Genomic DNA, 16,653 nt, shown 5'->3' with positions numbered 1-16,653 from the left:
ACTGTCATTGCTTACACTACGCTACATTGTGTGTGGTGTGGTGTGTGTGGGTGTGTGTGGCTGTGTTTGTGTGTGAGTTTGCATGGTGACGTCTTCTGGAAACACCTGAACCTTAAAATCTCTCTCTCTCTCTCGCTCTCTCGCTCTCTCGCTCTCTCTCTCGCTCTCTCTCTCTCGCTCTGTCTCCCTCTCGTCTCCTATTGGTTAAACCCTGCGTTTTCTCCGCCTTCCTTGTTACGTTCGGTAGGCGTCGTACATTTTTTCATCTCTACGAGTTGTAAGAACATTCACACGGAGCTGCAGCTTGGGATCCGCATCAAAGGTTTGTCCATACCACTGTCGACATTTCTTCAGAAAGAATATTTAATCGATTAAGATATCTATTTGGTTATAGACTAGCAAAGCATTTGATTTCAAGTGTGATGCCAGATCCCATCACATCTGCATTCTACATCCGTTACCAGTGGTTGAATGAGCTACGTTAGGTAACGCTAGCACCTAATGTGTCTTTAAGCGACCGAGAACGATGCCGTTTTAACCAAAGGGTCGGGTTATTCATTACGTGTTCAGAGTTGACTGCTACCGACTAGTCGGATGACCGAAACTTGCCTACGGCGGCGATGACGCGACACTGCTTTCTCGATCAATACACACTCATAGTGCCGTAGTGCTAACTCTCTTTTTATTTCCCATTAACCAGAAAACGTTCAGATTAACTAGGGCTTGATAAACGTGATGTCTTCGAAGCGCCCATCGAGATTGTAAAGCTATACTATAAATAAGCCTAACGTTATCGTTCCTCAACTTGTCATTTGGACCGGCTCCAGTGTTGTTCGTCGAGATCATCCTGCTAGTGATGTCTTTAATCCATCGACAGCGCGTTAGGTGTGGTTGCAAAGTAAGCCACGGTAGGCCTACTTCAATACTGATTTTAAGATTTCTTTTCCCTGTGTTACCAGATCAAAGCGGAGAGCTCACGCACACACTGTCACGCACCCTGTCACTTACAATCACACCTCCCTCCTCCTCCAGTGGCCCCACGTAAAGCCTGAGTCTCAGGGACCAAACCAAGCCAAGCGACCAAGAGCTTGCACACACACACACCCACACACACACACACACACCCACACCCATCATGGATAACGCACCCGTGGTCGATAAAGCGGATATGATGATGAAGGCCAGGATGGCCGAGCAGGCCGAGCGGTATGATGACATGGCCGCGGCAATGAAGTACGTGACAGAGAAAGGCGAGGAGCTCACCTGCGACGAGCGCAACCTGCTCTCGGTCGCCTACAAGAACGTGGTGGGCGCGAAGAGGTCAGCGTGGCGGATCGTCCACGCCATCGAGGCGAAGACCGAGGTTAGCGAGAAGGAGTTGGTCGCGGCATACCGGTTGAAGATCGAGGCGGAGCTACGCAAAACCTCCAACATTGTGCTGGTGAGTAAATTTAATATTTTTTATTATATAGGTCATTAAGAAACTACTGGCCAACTTCTATCATCTGTATTTCATTTATTTACAATTGTTATATCATTATTATAATTTGAGACATTGGTCCCCACTGTATTCGCAGAGGAGGGTACAGATTTAGCCACTCCGGGGCCCTATACTCCCATCATGTAACTCCTTGACACACAAGTGCTTATTATTCACCAACTGGGTTTGCACAGGGCTAGTGCTTTGAGGTGGGTGGATTGAGCCAAATTCTCCCTCTTAATTTCCACTACAGCCTGTGACAGTTGCAAGACCAGTCCTGTGGTAGAACCCACCACAGCAGGATGTAGTTGCAAAATAGTAGGATATATTGCAACTCGCAATAATTTCAAATCAAAACCTTTTCTATTTGCACCTTAATGGCCGTGCTAGAGGTTGTTCACTAGCTTCGAAGCCCTTTCTACATCTACATTCATGGGCATGCGAGAGACTAGGTCTTTCACAAGCTTGGTTTGATACTCAAAATCCTTCCAGGTGGTTTTCGTGGCTGTGGTCCATGGGAGTTCTGAACGGTAGCCAACCATCGGCAAAATTGTGGTACCTGGCCAGATGGAAAATGGTGGCTGGTGGCAGGGTTTCCTCAGGGATGATCAGGGTTGTTAGCCTTGTTGCTTGCTGTTTGGTTTTGGCGTTTCCATTTAGCCTCTTTGTACAAGGGTTCTTGGTGTAGTGGCTAGCACTAGGCACTAGCCTTGCCCCTTGTGGGACAAAAACCTTTTCTGACTGTACCCCGGAAATGAAGGCAACAAAAATCTCACCAAAGGTTAGTAGGTAAAGGAATAGCCCAGCAAGGGCCAACTGTTAAGGATCTGGCGGTTTGAAATGAAAGCGTTTGTGTAATTGCGCTGGTATAACGAGTACATGGATTGGTGGTGAAATCTGGTTGTAGTGTAGTGGCAGCAGAGAGGGAGGTTTTCTAGGTTAAATAAGGCAGAGCAGCAGAAGAACTGGGCCATGGGGCGGTTGGGAGGCTGGCTGGCTTCAAGCCACGTGGATTAATTATCTCTGCTCTCTAACACCATTTCCATTATTTGGCAGTGTGTGTGTGGAGGCATACTTTAAAATCTATTTTTACATAGCTGCGGCAGGAGAAATCAACCCTTTTTTTTTATACAAGGAAATGAATAGAGGTTGCAGTGACATCGTTGTCTGATCCAAGATTTACCGTTAGAATGCATTATTTGTTTTGCGTATTTCGTTACAGGAACACTATTGAAATCGGCTTACTGTTGTTCCCCATAAGATGATTTAGCGGCCCCAGTAAAAGACTTACCACTGGTTTCTGAGCAGTGGTAACGGAAGTGTCTTCACAGAGCCTCTGTGCTATTGAATATCAAAGTCGCCGGTCGGGAAGGCATTTGAAGAGAATATGGCTGTGATTCTTTTAAAAATAGACGGTGTACTTTGCGCACAGCGAAGCTGGAGGCCAGCCTGGTGCTGGCTGTTGCGGAGCGTGATGTGCACGTGGATGTTGCCGGAGCCCACCACAGTAGCAGTGGTGTTGTTTGGGGGGGTGGGGTGGGGGGGGCAAGGGGCCAGGATCCAGCTGGAAAGTCCCCTGGTAAAGAGGAGCTGGAGGCAGTGTGTGATATGTGCTTTCTGCCTGCTCTTTTGTTGAAGAATTGGGGGGTGGGGTGGGGTTGAGGAGAGAGAACCTGCTCTGACTAACAGTTGGTTGCTCCCTCTCCCTTATCTAGGTGTGCGGGGGGTTATGTAAATGTATGGGATACATGTTCATAAATTCAGTTAGTTTTTTTCTTCTTGCTTTAAATCCTCCTGCCGGGAAAGGTGAAGGAGAGAGTGGGTAGCCAGCCAGGTGGGCGGGCCTTACAAAGCCATTTGAGAGAACCGGTTAAGCTGTCAGTCAAGGTTGAAACCAGTTTGAGGTCCTCTTTTGAGGTCTGGAGAAAGCCCTTGGAATTGCAGTATTATGCAATTTACGAACTGGGCGTCACTGGTGCCATTTTCGCCATGCATACGAATCAAAAGCGATGCACAATTAGGGACGTGTTTCGCATCACCCAGCAGTGATCGTTCCGCCAGATAGGGGCATGGCTCAGCTTCCACCACAGACTTGCTCTACAAGTTACTTGTGTGTAGCAAGGTAGATTTTTTTTCCACCATCGGTGCCGCAAAGGAGAACGAAAGAGATTGAGATGGCCACTTGAATATGTGCAGTTCACCAACAAACAGGAACATCTCGCAGCTAGATTAGTCAGTTTCCTGTATTCTTATCAAGAGATACTCCCCTCATCCATTGGAGGCAAGGTTAAACAACCTATAATAAAGCTTCACTTCACAAAAATATAAAAGAAGTTTACTGGCAATATTTGCCATTTCTCCTCCCTGAAATCAAATTTGAGTTATACCCGAGTCTACAGTCAAATTTTAAAGCAACAGAACAATGTTAATAACTCAAAGGGCAATCATGGCCATGAAGATGATTCATGTATTAGTCAGAATCCCTGCATGGTTCACATGACAACTCGTTCATGTGAAAGCTTATGTCGCAGTTCAGTCTCATTGGAAACCGGGTGCGGTTTCCTTTTTGGTGAATGCAGTCATTTAACGGGACATTTTTAAAGAGGAACACAAAACAGATCGGTGCTGTGCAAATACAGCAAATGATTTTCTCACCACTACCTGTCTTGCCAAGGAATTCCTATTGCGAGCAGCAGCTTGCCAGGGAAGAGGCCCTAGGCAGCTCGTCCTTCTGGTTGGATTGGTTCTGGGTTGGTTCTGGCCCAGATCCTCACTACACACTACCTCCACAGGAGCCACTAATGCTGCTTCAAACCAGCCTTCTCTACGGCTGCTCAAGCCTAGGCCAGTCCTGGCCCCAAGTGAACTATGATTGTGTTGGCTGGCATGCATGTGGAGGAACGTGTATGGACACGCACATAACTGCTTGTTAAGTGGAAGTTTCTATACAGCAGAAGCTCTGGATTTAAGAGGATTTAATTTTTAAGCATGCCAAGTACCAACAAGCATAATTTCCTTTCAGAGACTGCCCACTACAACCACAGTTTCTGGAATCACTGTCTGCCATTGGGAGCTGAAAGTACTTGTATGGTACAAGAATGGGCATCAATATTCAGTTCAGGGGAAGTAAACCGAATACAGGACGTACATTAGTTCTGACTATTATCTATTCTCGCGGAGAAGGAAGAAGAGATGTTTATGCGTGGCTGTGTTGTAAAGCTCTGCTTCATGTACGTTTGGGGGTCTTCATGCTTTGGGTGTCAAGGAGTCAGGCGCTGATAATGGGGGAGTCAGGGGCTGATAATGGGGGAGTCAGGGGCTGATAATGGGGGAGTCAGGCGCTGATAATGGGGGAGTCAGGCGCTGATAATGGGGGAGTCAGGGGCTGATAATGGGGGAGTCAGGGGCTGATAATGGGGAGTCATGGGCTGATAATGGGGGAGTCAGGGGCTGATAATGGGGGAGTCAGGGGCGATAATGGGGGAGTCAGGGGCTGATAATGGGGAGTCATGGGCTGATAATGGGGGAGTCATGGGCTGATAATGGGGGAGTCAGGTGCTGATAATGTGGGAGTCATGGGCTGATAATGGGGGAGTCATGGGCTGATAATGGGGGAGTCATGGGCTGATAATGGGGGAGTCATGGGCTGATAATGGGGGAGTCATGGGCTGATAATGGGGGAGTCAGGGGCTGATAATGGGGAGTCAGGGGCTGATAATGGGGGAGTCAGGGGCTGATAATGGGGAGTCAGGGGCTGATAATGGGGAGTCATGGGCTGATAATGGGGGAGTCATGGGCTGATAATGGGGGCTGATAATGGGGGAGTCAGGGGCTGATAATGGGGGAGTCAGGGGCTGATAATGGGGAGTCAGGGGCTGATAATGGGGGAGTCAGGGGCTGATAATGGGGGAGTCAGGGGCTGATAATGGGGGAGTCAGGGGCTGATAATGGGGGAGTCAGGGGCCGGAACCACCCAGAGCTACGGGTTGGAATGCAACGCCTAGAGGGAGAAGGGGGTGGTTTGGGTCATAAATGCTGTAGTAGTGTTTGTTTGAATTCCCTGGACACCAGATGGGTGTTGTTTGTCGTGTTGGAACAAAACCAGTTGCCAGTAAATCCCAAAAGATTTTCCGAGGTTAACAGGAAAGCGTTCCGCTTGTGATTCAACACAGCCAGACGGACTCCCTTTACACTAGGTTGTGTAACAGTAAATGTTTTATAAGACATTTACTACCGGTGGGTGTGGTATGCCACAGTAGGCACTGAATCTATAACAGAACTTCCCCAATTCACGTTCCACCATTGCTTCAGCACCATGACATGAAATACATTCCAGGGCTGTGATGACGCGTTGTGGTGTTGGTTGCTATGAGTTTGTGTGTGTTGCGCGGGTGCAGATGGTGGGGGGGTGTTTATGTACACGCGGCTTCAGCCAGCTTTCTGGCCCCAGGTGTGTTTTGGGTGTGAAAGCAAATGCAGCCCCTTCCTGTGAACCCTGGACCCTTCAATCCACCCACCCACCATCTGTGAACACTTCCTGGGCAGTCTGTTAGCTTATCGTGCTTTTACAAATTGTATAGCAGACAGCATTGTTGAAGACTTCACTCTAATTAGTCAATAACCTTTAAAGGTTATGGGTTATTTCTGAATGACTGCCGCACCTGCGACCAGGTGTGGCAAACAAAATGCTCAAGGCGCCTCAGAAGAATGTTACAATTCAGCTGCTTAAGTCAATAAGAAAACAAACGTTGTATATGAAAGTCAAGTACTCCAAGTCTGGCCTGGGCCCGCATCACCACCCTGGTCGTTCATTATAGGCCAATGACGGGAAAGCCAGGGCAAGGTTTATTCCTTACATATATCCTTCCCCGTCAAATGGCATCAGGGTTAAGCCACGCCTTGATAGTGTTTCCTGCCGCCTGTGTTTCGACTCACGCATGCATCCAGAAACAACAAGCAGGCCAGCTCACCCATCTCGTCCATCTATGGCATAGAATCTAGATGGTATGCACTCTAGCTGCCCCCAGGCCATCTGTCTGCCTAGTAGAGTGCGTTTTGATGCGGAAAAAAGGGGGGGGGGGTTGGGTGAGTGAGTGGGGAGAAAGGCTGAGATTACATAACTAAAGTGTTTTTATGGTAGCTTCCCCACTACCTCCACCATCACTAGAAGGGCCAGTAAGAGGGAAGGGATTGGATAACGGTTACTCTCTGTTGTCTCTTTGAGTACCCCAACCACCCAAACAGGAAGTCCTCTTGTTTCCTTTTTAGAAAGAATAGCATCTCTTTCGTTTCTGCTGTGGTGCGTTGGGTTCGCTTTGATTCGTGCAGGAGTGACACGGTTTGGAAGCTGCCCTATTTTGTGCGGCTATTTAAAGTATATGGCACATACTATTGGGTACAACACTTTTTCTTAACTGATTGCTTTCGGTTTGGATTTCTTTTACAATGACATTGATGATTGCCACTACCAGTAGATGATGCATTAGATAGTAGATGGGGCATTTACATTGAATCATTAATTAACTAATTAACTTTTATTATACAAAGCAACTTACAATTGGAGGCTGTGAACAGGACAATCAAAGCATTCAATCAAAATTGGGTTAGGTTAATGGGCCTTTGTTACGACCCCTACTCGATCAGGGGGGAAAAGGGAAGCAACACACACAACCCGGTGGATTGGATTGTAATTAAGGTATTTATTGTAACCCAACAAAGGAACAGAAAGTAACAATCATCAGAAATGGGCCGCTAGGTGCTGTCAAACCAAAGAAACAAATATAACCAAAAGAGAACTCCTTCAAATAAAACGGAGCTACCTGTCTAATTACTAAATGAGAACGGTCCTAAAACAAATCCTAACTGGCTACTCTAGCACAAGGAAAACGGAAATACAAATGATCAGCACCCCTAAACCTAGTGTGGCTAAACAGAGATAAACCTAAATGAGTGCAAATGAACAACGTCAGTACAGTATTCTTACCCTGGCCCAAATCTGGGAACACAAATGTAACCTCTCAACGAATGCGACTACGCGCCTAGAATCTCTACAGGTGTCTGCCGCCGCTTGCAAGACGCGATCACGCTTTTATACGCCTCCACGGCGCCGTCGCTCTCTCGTTGGTTCCGGGGACGGAAGGACCCGCCCACTTGAGCTGCTTTAGGGGAAAAACAGGAGGGGTATCGCATACAGAGGGAGGGGAGACAATGCGGTCGGCTGACGGCCGTAACATTCCCCCCCTTAAAATGGCGGCCACCGCCTATCAAAATACATTTTCTAAACTATAAATAATACCACGTTACTCCTTTTTCTTTATAACCTGGAAAGGGCATCAGCTACCACATTTTCACTCCCCTTTTTGTGTCGAATTTCCAGGCTATAATCCTGCATAGCCAGCGCCCAGCGCATGAGGCGCTGGTTCTGGTTGTACATGCGCATAAGGAACACCAGCGGATTATGGTCTGTATAAACCACTATTGGTAACGAGCTAGACCCGAGGTACACTTCAAAGTGTTGGAGAGCTAACAGCAAGGCAAGTGTTTCCTTCTCGATGGTGGAGTAGTTGACCTGATGGACGTCAAACTTTTTGGAGAAGTAACTCACTGGATGGTCAACCCCCCCTTCATCCTCCTGCAGAAGGACGGCTCCCGCACCCACCGCACTGGCATCCACCTCCAGTTTAAAGGGTGTTGTGAAGTCAGGGGCAGCCAGCACAGGGGCGTGAGTGAGAAGAGACTTTACACTCTCAAATGCGTGGTTACACTCTGCTGTCCAGACGTACTCAACTTTTGGGCTAAGGAGATTGGTTAGTGAATGCACCACTGATGAAAAGTTTCGGCAAAAGCTGCGGTAGTAACCAGCCATGCCGAGGAAACTGCGCAGGGCCTTCCTGTTAGTAGGAACGGGACACGCCGAGATGGCCGAGACCTTAGCCTCAACAGGCCGCACCTGACCTTGGCCCACCCGTCGACCCAGATAAGTGACAGTGGCCTCACCAAAGTCACATTTGGCCAGGTTGAGGGTGAGCTTGGCGCTCCTGAGCCGGGTGAACACTTGTTCCAGGACCTGTACATGCTCCCCCCAAGAGCGAGTGTACACAATAAGGTCATCCAGGTATGCATTGCAGTTTGGCACACCTGACAACACCACATTCACTAAACGCTGGAACGTAGCAGGCGCATTACACATGCCAAACGCCATGACCGTGTACTCGAGGAAGTGATCCGGGGTGACAAATGCGGATATTTTGGACGCTCTCTCTGTTAATGGAACTTGCCAGTATCCTTTTAACAGGTCCAGTTTACTGACAAATTTGGCGGTGCCTAAATTGTCAACACAATCCTCCATCCGCGGCAACGGATAGGAGTCGGGGACAGTGACACCGTTCACCTTGCGGAAGTCTGTGATAAAGCGCGGGGAACCATCTGGTTTAATGCCGACCAGACATGGGGAACTCCACGGACTAGAGCTGGGGCGGGCGAAACCGTGTCGTAGTAAATACTCTGCTTCTTGTTTCATTAGCGCGCGCTTGACAGAGTTGACCCGGTACGCATGCTGCTTAATAGGCCGTGCGTTCTTAACATCGACATCGTGGGACAAAACCGAGGTCTGGGACGGAACATCACCAAAAAGTTCCGGGAACCTACCCACCAATGAAAGTAGGTTCTGTTGTTGGACGGGGGAGAGATGATCTAAGCGAGACGGCAGCTCCTGCAGCATCTCGGAATTAGATAGGCGAGCAGTTTGGGGATCAGCCGAACGGGGAACAAAGCTATCCTCAGGGGCAGGTGCAGCTGCGGTCACCATTAGTGCCGTGCCTGGAGCAACGGGTTCACGGGTGAAATACGCTTTTAGCATATTCACATGACACATTTGCGTTTTCTTACGCCGTTCTGGGGTACTGATAACATAATCAGTATCACTGAGGCGATCTTGGATCTCGTACGGACCGGAGAATTTGGCAGACAACGACGAGCCGGGAACCGGTAACAACGCCAGAACTTTATCCCCGCTATGAAAATTTCGCTGCACGGCGCGCCGATCAAACCTCTGTTTCATGGCGCCTTGTGAGGCCGCCAACATCTTCCGGGCAATGGCGTTAGCACCGTGCAGGCGCTCACGAAATTTACTAACGTACTCTAGCACGTTCGTCCCAGACGCGGTTTCTGTGGACAAGAACTTCTCTTGCAGAACTTGCAACGGGCCACGCGGTGTATGACCGAAGACAAGCTGGGCAGGACTGAATCCTAAAGACTCCTGAACGGCTTCACGGGCCGCAAATAATACGAACGGGACTCCCTCATCCCAGTTTTTCTCTTTTTCTATGCAATATTTACGCAGCATCGACTTTAAAGTTTGATGCCACCGTTCTAGTGCGCCCTGCGACTCCGGGTGGTACGCACTAGAAACAGCGTGCTGCACGTTTAATGTTTGGAGCACTTGGTTAAATAGTTTGGATTGAAAATTAGTCCCCTGGTCCGTTTGAACCGTGCGCGGGAGTCCAAATGTGGAGAAGAACTTTGTAAGACCCTTCGCCACCGAGCTAGCAGTAATCTTACGCATGGGGATGGCCTCGGGAAACCGGGTAGCAGCACACATTATCGTAAACAAATATTCGTTACCGCTTTTTGTCCTCGGCAACGGACCAACACAGTCCACTATCACTCGATCAAACGCCTCACCTACCACCGGGATTGGATGTAGGGGAGCCGGTGGTACAACCTGGTTTGGTTTACCAACGAGTTGGCACACGTGACAGCTGCGGCAATATTTCACAACATCACCTTTAATCCCGGGCCAAAAGAAATGTTTTAACAGTAGCTGGTACGTTTTGTTGACCCCCAAATGTCCGGACCAATCACTTTCGTGCGCCACCGATAACACGTGCGTTCTATACTCCGCAGGCACAACTACCTGGGATACCACGCCCCACTCGGCATCAGCGGCTACAGAGGGGGACCATTTGCGCATTAGGAGATCCTCCTCCATGTAATAGGCTATCCGCTCGTCTGCTGCGCTGCTGTTACCCACCACCTTCGAGAAACACTTTTTCAACGCCAGGTCAGCCTTCTGCGCCTCACTTAGGCGAGACCGACTCACTGGGAGAGACGGACGGTCACCGACCGGTGCGTCAGAACCCCCAGGCCCCGCAGCACTGTCATTACGGGTGTCAACCACAGTTTTTTTTTCATCACCATCTGTAAAGCTTGACATGAGCACCGTATCACATAAAGATATCTCATTTTCAAGCATCTTTTCCTTCTGTGTTCTCTTTCGGGCTCGTGCACGAGTAATCACACAGGCTGAATACCGACCGGCTTTTCCCTGATTTACCTTCTCAGACTCGATGCGCTGGGGCGCATTTAACACCTCCAGCGAAGGAGTCACCTTTCCTCCAGCTATGTCGTTACCCATCAGGAAACTAATACCCTCAATAGGCAACTCCGGACAGACAGACACGGGGAAATAGCCGGTGATTAGCTCAGATTGAACAAAAACACGGTGGACGGGTCGGAGCATATACCCCATTTCCACCCCCCGCAACACAGAACCATATCCACATGCCGACTGGTCTGAAAACGGCAGGACGGAGGAGAGGATTACTGACTGCGAACAAGCTGTGTCCCGCAGAATACGCACTGGACGCTTGTTGGCAGGATCACAAGCCAGGGACACCAAACCATCAAAAGTGAAAGGCTTAAAACACTCTTCGAGGGTGTCGCCGTCACTGAAAGTTTGAGGGGAATTTGGTTCTGCCTTTATTAACCCTATTCCTTTAGGAGGAGCAAACTGTGTGTTTCTCCCACTTTCCTTGCCTTTACGAGTTAAACAGTTTGCTATAACGTGTCCAGTTTTGTGACAATAATAACACTCTCTGTCATCCTTCTGGACGCTGTTACTTGTCTGTCCAGAGGCAGAACTCCTCCTCCCATCAGAAACGCCGCCAGTTTGGGGCCCAAACGCAGCTTTGTGCGTGAGCACGTACTCGTCAGCCAGCACGGCTGCACAGGAGAGAGAGGAAACCTTCTGTTCATTTAAATAGACCACAATACGATCGGGCAGACACCTCTTAAACTCCTCAACTAACACCATCTCTCGCAGAGATTTGTAGTCTGCCACCTTACACGACGAACACCACTTATCAAACAAAGTTCCCTTCTCCCTGGCGAACTCAACGTACGTCCGATCCGACGTCTTTCTACAGGCACGAAACTTTTGCCGATATGCTTCCGGTACTAGTTCGTACGCCCGGAGTATGGCTGATTTTACGTGCTCATAACTTAGGCTTTCCTCTACCGGGAGCGCAGCAACAGCATCCTGAGCTTTGCCCTGTATTTTGCACTGCAACATCAACGCCCAAACCTCGCTGGGCCATCGCAGAGCCGAGGCGATGCGTTCAAACGCCGAAAAATACGAGTCGACCTCCACCTCTCTAAATACCGGAACAAGTGCCATATTTTTATTAATATCAAACGTAGGAGCAGACCCCGTTGATAAGGAGGCGGAAGGCTCTGCATCGACCACCACGCCCCTTTTCGTCTGAGACGCCAGTTCCAGCTCGCGGATACGCACAGCTGTCTCTGCCTCTATCTCCAGCCGCTTAATGTCCAGCTTGAGCTGAACCTCTCGGTTCTGAGCTCTTTCCTCGGCCTCAAACCGGAGGCGGGCGAGGCGGACCTTCAGTCTGGCCTCGTGTATAGAGCTTGTGCTCGTTGACGAGAGAGGATCGTACCTGGGCATCGTGACGGGAGTTTTTGGTGGCTCCCCTGCCAGTACCCCTTGCACGCTCTCGCGGCTGTCCTCAGTCGGCCCTGCCGGCACCGGCAGCATGACAAGCTCCCGTTCCAGCAACTCGGCAAGTACCAACCCTTGAAGATCCCTCTTAAGGATCTGCCGGGAATGCCCCACGTTAAAATGGGCTGCGATTTGGAGGAGATCATCCTTCCTACAAATACTGAAGCTTTCATAAGACGGGTCGGCCAAAAACCCACGCAAATCAAACCCCGTCGCCATACACGCAACCAACAATCAAATAATCGTCCCAACTACGCCAAGGGAGATACAACAGATACACAATCCCGGGAACCCTTTAACGGGTAAAAGATCCCGGACGATCCCCCACATATGTTACGACCCCTACTCGATCAGGGGGGAAAAGGGAAGCAACACACACAACCCGGTGGATTGGATTGTAATTAAGGTATTTATTGTAACCCAACAAAGGAACAGAAAGTAACAATCATCAGAAATGGGCCGCTAGGTGCTGTCAAACCAAAGAAACAAATATAACCAAAAGAGAACTCCTTCAAATAAAACGGAGCTACCTGTCTAATTACTAAATGAGAACGGTCCTAAAACAAATCCTAACTGGCTACTCTAGCACAAGGAAAACGGAAATACAAATGATCAGCACCCCTAAACCTAGTGTGGCTAAACAGAGATAAACCTAAATGAGTGCAAATGAACAACGTCAGTACAGTATTCTTACCCTGGCCCAAATCTGGGAACACAAATGTAACCTCTCAACGAATGCGACTACGCGCCTAGAATCTCTACAGGTGTCTGCCGCCGCTTGCAAGACGCGATCACGCTTTTATACGCCTCCACGGCGCCGTCGCTCTCTCGTTGGTTCCGGGGACGGAAGGACCCGCCCACTTGAGCTGCTTTAGGGGAAAAACAGGAGGGGTATCGCATACAGAGGGAGGGGAGACAATGCGGTCGGCTGACGGCCGTAACAGCCTTATTGCCTAGTTTTAGAAATACAACCGGAGAGTAGCCACAGCCTACACAGACATATCTAGGTGTCTAGTGTGTCTGGTGATGGGTCACAGATCCCTCGAGGACACGGTAGGATCTGCTCTGCAGGACCTTCACGGGCCCTCACCACTTCCTTCTCTGGCATTCCTCACAAGACACTCTGCCCCCGGCACCTCTGCCTCTGTAAACTTCCCGCTCTGCTTTCACATTTCACTCGCATTGCAGCAGCAGAACAATCCCTCTGGCCCCACTTCCTGAAGCGCCTCTATTAATGCCCACTGCCGGTCAGAGTGGGAGATTGGAAGCTACTTGAAGCTGCTGTAACACTCCTTCCCTCCCTCTCTGTAACGCTCCCTCCCTCCCTCTCTGTAACGCTCCCTCCCTCCCTCTCTGTAACGCTCCCTCCCTCCCTCTCTGTAACGCTCCCTCCCTCCCTCTCTGTAACGCTCCCTCCCTCCCTCTCTGTAACGCTCCCTCCCTCCCTCTCTGTAACGCTCCCTCCCTCTCTGTAACGCTCACTCCCTCCCTCCCTGCAACGCTCCCTCCCTCCCTCTCTGTAACGCTCCCTCCCTCCCTCTCTGTAACGCTCCCTCCCTCCCTCCCTGTAACACGCCCTCCCCCCTGTTACTTGTCCTCCCTCCCTCTCTGTAACGCACCCTCCATCCCTCCCTGTTACGTGTCCTCTCTCCCTCCCTCTCTAACACACCCTCCCTCCCTGCACACTTCCTCCCTCCTGATGTTGTTCAGCCATTTTGAAGTGTTGCATTCACGCACTTGTGAGGGTTCTAAGATAATGCTGTGTGCAAGCATGTGATTGACAGGCAAGATGGATACCCTGAACCAATTGGGGAAGAGATTGTCAGGTACAAGCCAGGAGCGGTTTAAAATCGACCACCGACCTTTGACATTGAGCATGTCACTCCCTTATAGCCGATGGATGGCTATGCCATTTCTAGCAACGTCCGATTCTGTTGTGGTTTAAAAACTTCACTTTTTTAGGCTGGTTCTCAATGCTCTGTGTCTCCCAGGAACTGCTGGACAAATATCTCATCAAACCAACTGCCGACTCTGCCAACGCAGAAAGCCAGGTGTTCTACCTGAAGATGAAGGGCGACTACTTCAGATACCTGGCCGAGGTCGAGTCTGAAGACGCAAAGCAAGGTGAGAGAAATACAGTCCTACTTCCACCGCCAATACACCTTTGACGCCACACCAACAGACTGAACCATTTTTGAGGTCACACGGGGGCCAAATTATTTTGGTCCTTCACTCAATGGCAGAAAAACACTTGGTTTCCCAAAAACAAGTAACTGTGTGCATGTGTCCCTGCAGAGACGATAAGCCAGTCCCAGGCAGCCTACCAGAGTGCGTTGGACATCAGCACTAAGGAAATGACGTCCACCCATCCCATCCGGCTGGGCCTGGCCCTCAACTTCTCCGTCTTCTATTACGAGATCCTCAACGCCCCAGACAAGGCCTGCACCCTGGCCAAAAAGGTGAGGGGCACGTAATCCATGGATCCAACTAGTTTAAATATAAAGGGGCAGTTGTTGCACAACACTGTTTCTATGAACGTTAATCCCAACGCATGCAGCTGTACATGCACATTCATAGTTGGTCTCTTAAGGCCTATACACGCTCTGGTAACAGCAGCACCTAACCGACTGAACCGGTGGCCTACAACATCAGCCAGTGCCATGGTTGCAGAGCCGTGACACGTACATGTCGCTCAAATCAAAGGTGGGAAGGCGATGCAGTCGGCCGTGATGGTTAGGAAAAGAGTTGTAGACGGGGGTTGCTTGTATTAGCAAATAGCTGCACGCTAAGTAATGGTAGCGTTTTCTATGTGGTTGACTGAGTGTTGTTTTGTGCCTGGAGGCGTTTGACGATGCCATCACGGAGCTGGACAGCCTGGCCGAGGACACCTATAAGGACAGCACCCTGATCATGCAACTCCTCCGAGACAACCTGACGGTGAGGCTGTTTGTCTGCCGTATGACGCTTATCCACCCAGTAACATTAGCCTCCTGAGGACATCCAGATATTCCCGCTTGCGTTCGCAGTGTGTGTCTGGCTTCGGCTGGGAAGCTATCGATTTCCAAATATGGGAGCAGCCTAACATTGTTGAAAGAACACCATGCAAATAACTTTTCACCCTTCAATTATTGTTTATATTGTGAAATAAACCGTCTTTTTTGCTCCATCGATTACTGCGCTTCCCTCGAGTGCAACAATTGATTGATAAATTCTGCAGAACGTGACCTCTAAAGTTCAGGATGGTCTCACGAGGCTACAGTAACATAGCTGTGATATGAGACGTATACATGTCATACAACAATGGTGTTCAAGTGCTTATTGTGAAGATGGAATAATTCAGTAAGCTAGTGCACACTTTTATCCAAAACGACGGACAGTCAATACAGAGACACATAGGCCCAATCCCATTTCTACCCCTTACCCCTTCCCCTTCCCCCTCCCCCTTGTTTTGAAGGGGGAAGGGGTAAGGGGAAGGCGTAAGGGATAGAAATGGGATTGGGCCATAATGAAGAGGCAGGTTGGGTTGAGGGCAGTACCTTTGGCGCTTTAGCAACCAGGGCTAGCCTAATCCTAACCCTATCCTTGCCTTCATACCCCATATCATAACGTCCTGTGTTTTTGTTGTTTACAGCTATGGACGGCTGACAACACTGACAACACGGCAGAAGAGGGTGAGCCGGCCGAGGGAGAGAACTAAAGCACCCCCTAGCGGTCTCCGTGGAGAACTACAAGAGAAAAATCTTTTTACACTTCTTCATTCCTTATTGTTCCACTTGACATGATAATGGTCCCAAATGTCAGTTGTAGACACCGGCCTCTGCATCTTCAAATTTAAAAGATTTATATTCTGGAAGACTCTTGGCTCTTTTCGTTTTAGGGGGGGGGGGGGGGGGGAGTGTGTGTATATATATATATATATATATATATATATATATATATATATATATATATATATATATATATATATATATATATATATATATATATATATATATATATATATATATATATATATATATATATATAGTGTGTCATGTTTGCCATTCCTGAGTTTTCCGTGTATTTCGGCACTTCCCCTTGCAGTAGATAATAGTAGTATTAATAGCTTAATCCATAACTGAGAATTATATATTGGTGTGTGGGTGTGTATGTTGAGGTTACTTTGGTGCGCTTTCATGGGAATATGAACAGTGGAGCGGCAAAACATTGCGTTCTGTGTATAAAACTGACACGTGTACGTGCTTTGTGACTATAGGAACAAACAGGACCCCAACAACATACATTTTATAAACCCCAGTGGTAGCGAATAACGCTCTGCTTTCAGCAAGCGCATTTACAGAGAACGCAGACACTTGAAATTCAGCATGTCCAGAAAATG

General features: G+C 48.9%; 1 protein-coding gene across 1 annotated transcript; it reads left to right on the top strand.

Annotated features, from left to right (window-relative positions):
- The first annotated feature begins 31 nt into the window (after positions 1 to 31).
- LOC115534522 (14-3-3 protein beta/alpha) lies at positions 32 to 16,105 on the top strand. Its single transcript, XM_030345565.1, has 6 exons — positions 32 to 322; positions 960 to 1,441; positions 14,267 to 14,399; positions 14,571 to 14,734; positions 15,117 to 15,212; positions 15,907 to 16,105. Exons 2-6 carry the CDS (start codon positions 1,136 to 1,138, stop codon positions 15,970 to 15,972), a joined length of 765 nt encoding a protein of 254 aa, XP_030201425.1. The 5' UTR covers positions 32 to 322; positions 960 to 1,135; the 3' UTR covers positions 15,973 to 16,105.
- Positions 16,106 to 16,653: the final 548 nt, after the last annotated feature.

The sequence above is a fragment of the Gadus morhua genome, chromosome 21, assembly GCF_902167405.1.
Source record: "Gadus morhua chromosome 21, gadMor3.0, whole genome shotgun sequence".
Classification (NCBI taxonomy): Eukaryota; Metazoa; Chordata; class Actinopteri; order Gadiformes; family Gadidae; genus Gadus; species Gadus morhua.
This window is presented reverse-complemented; position numbering and strand designations above follow the sequence as displayed.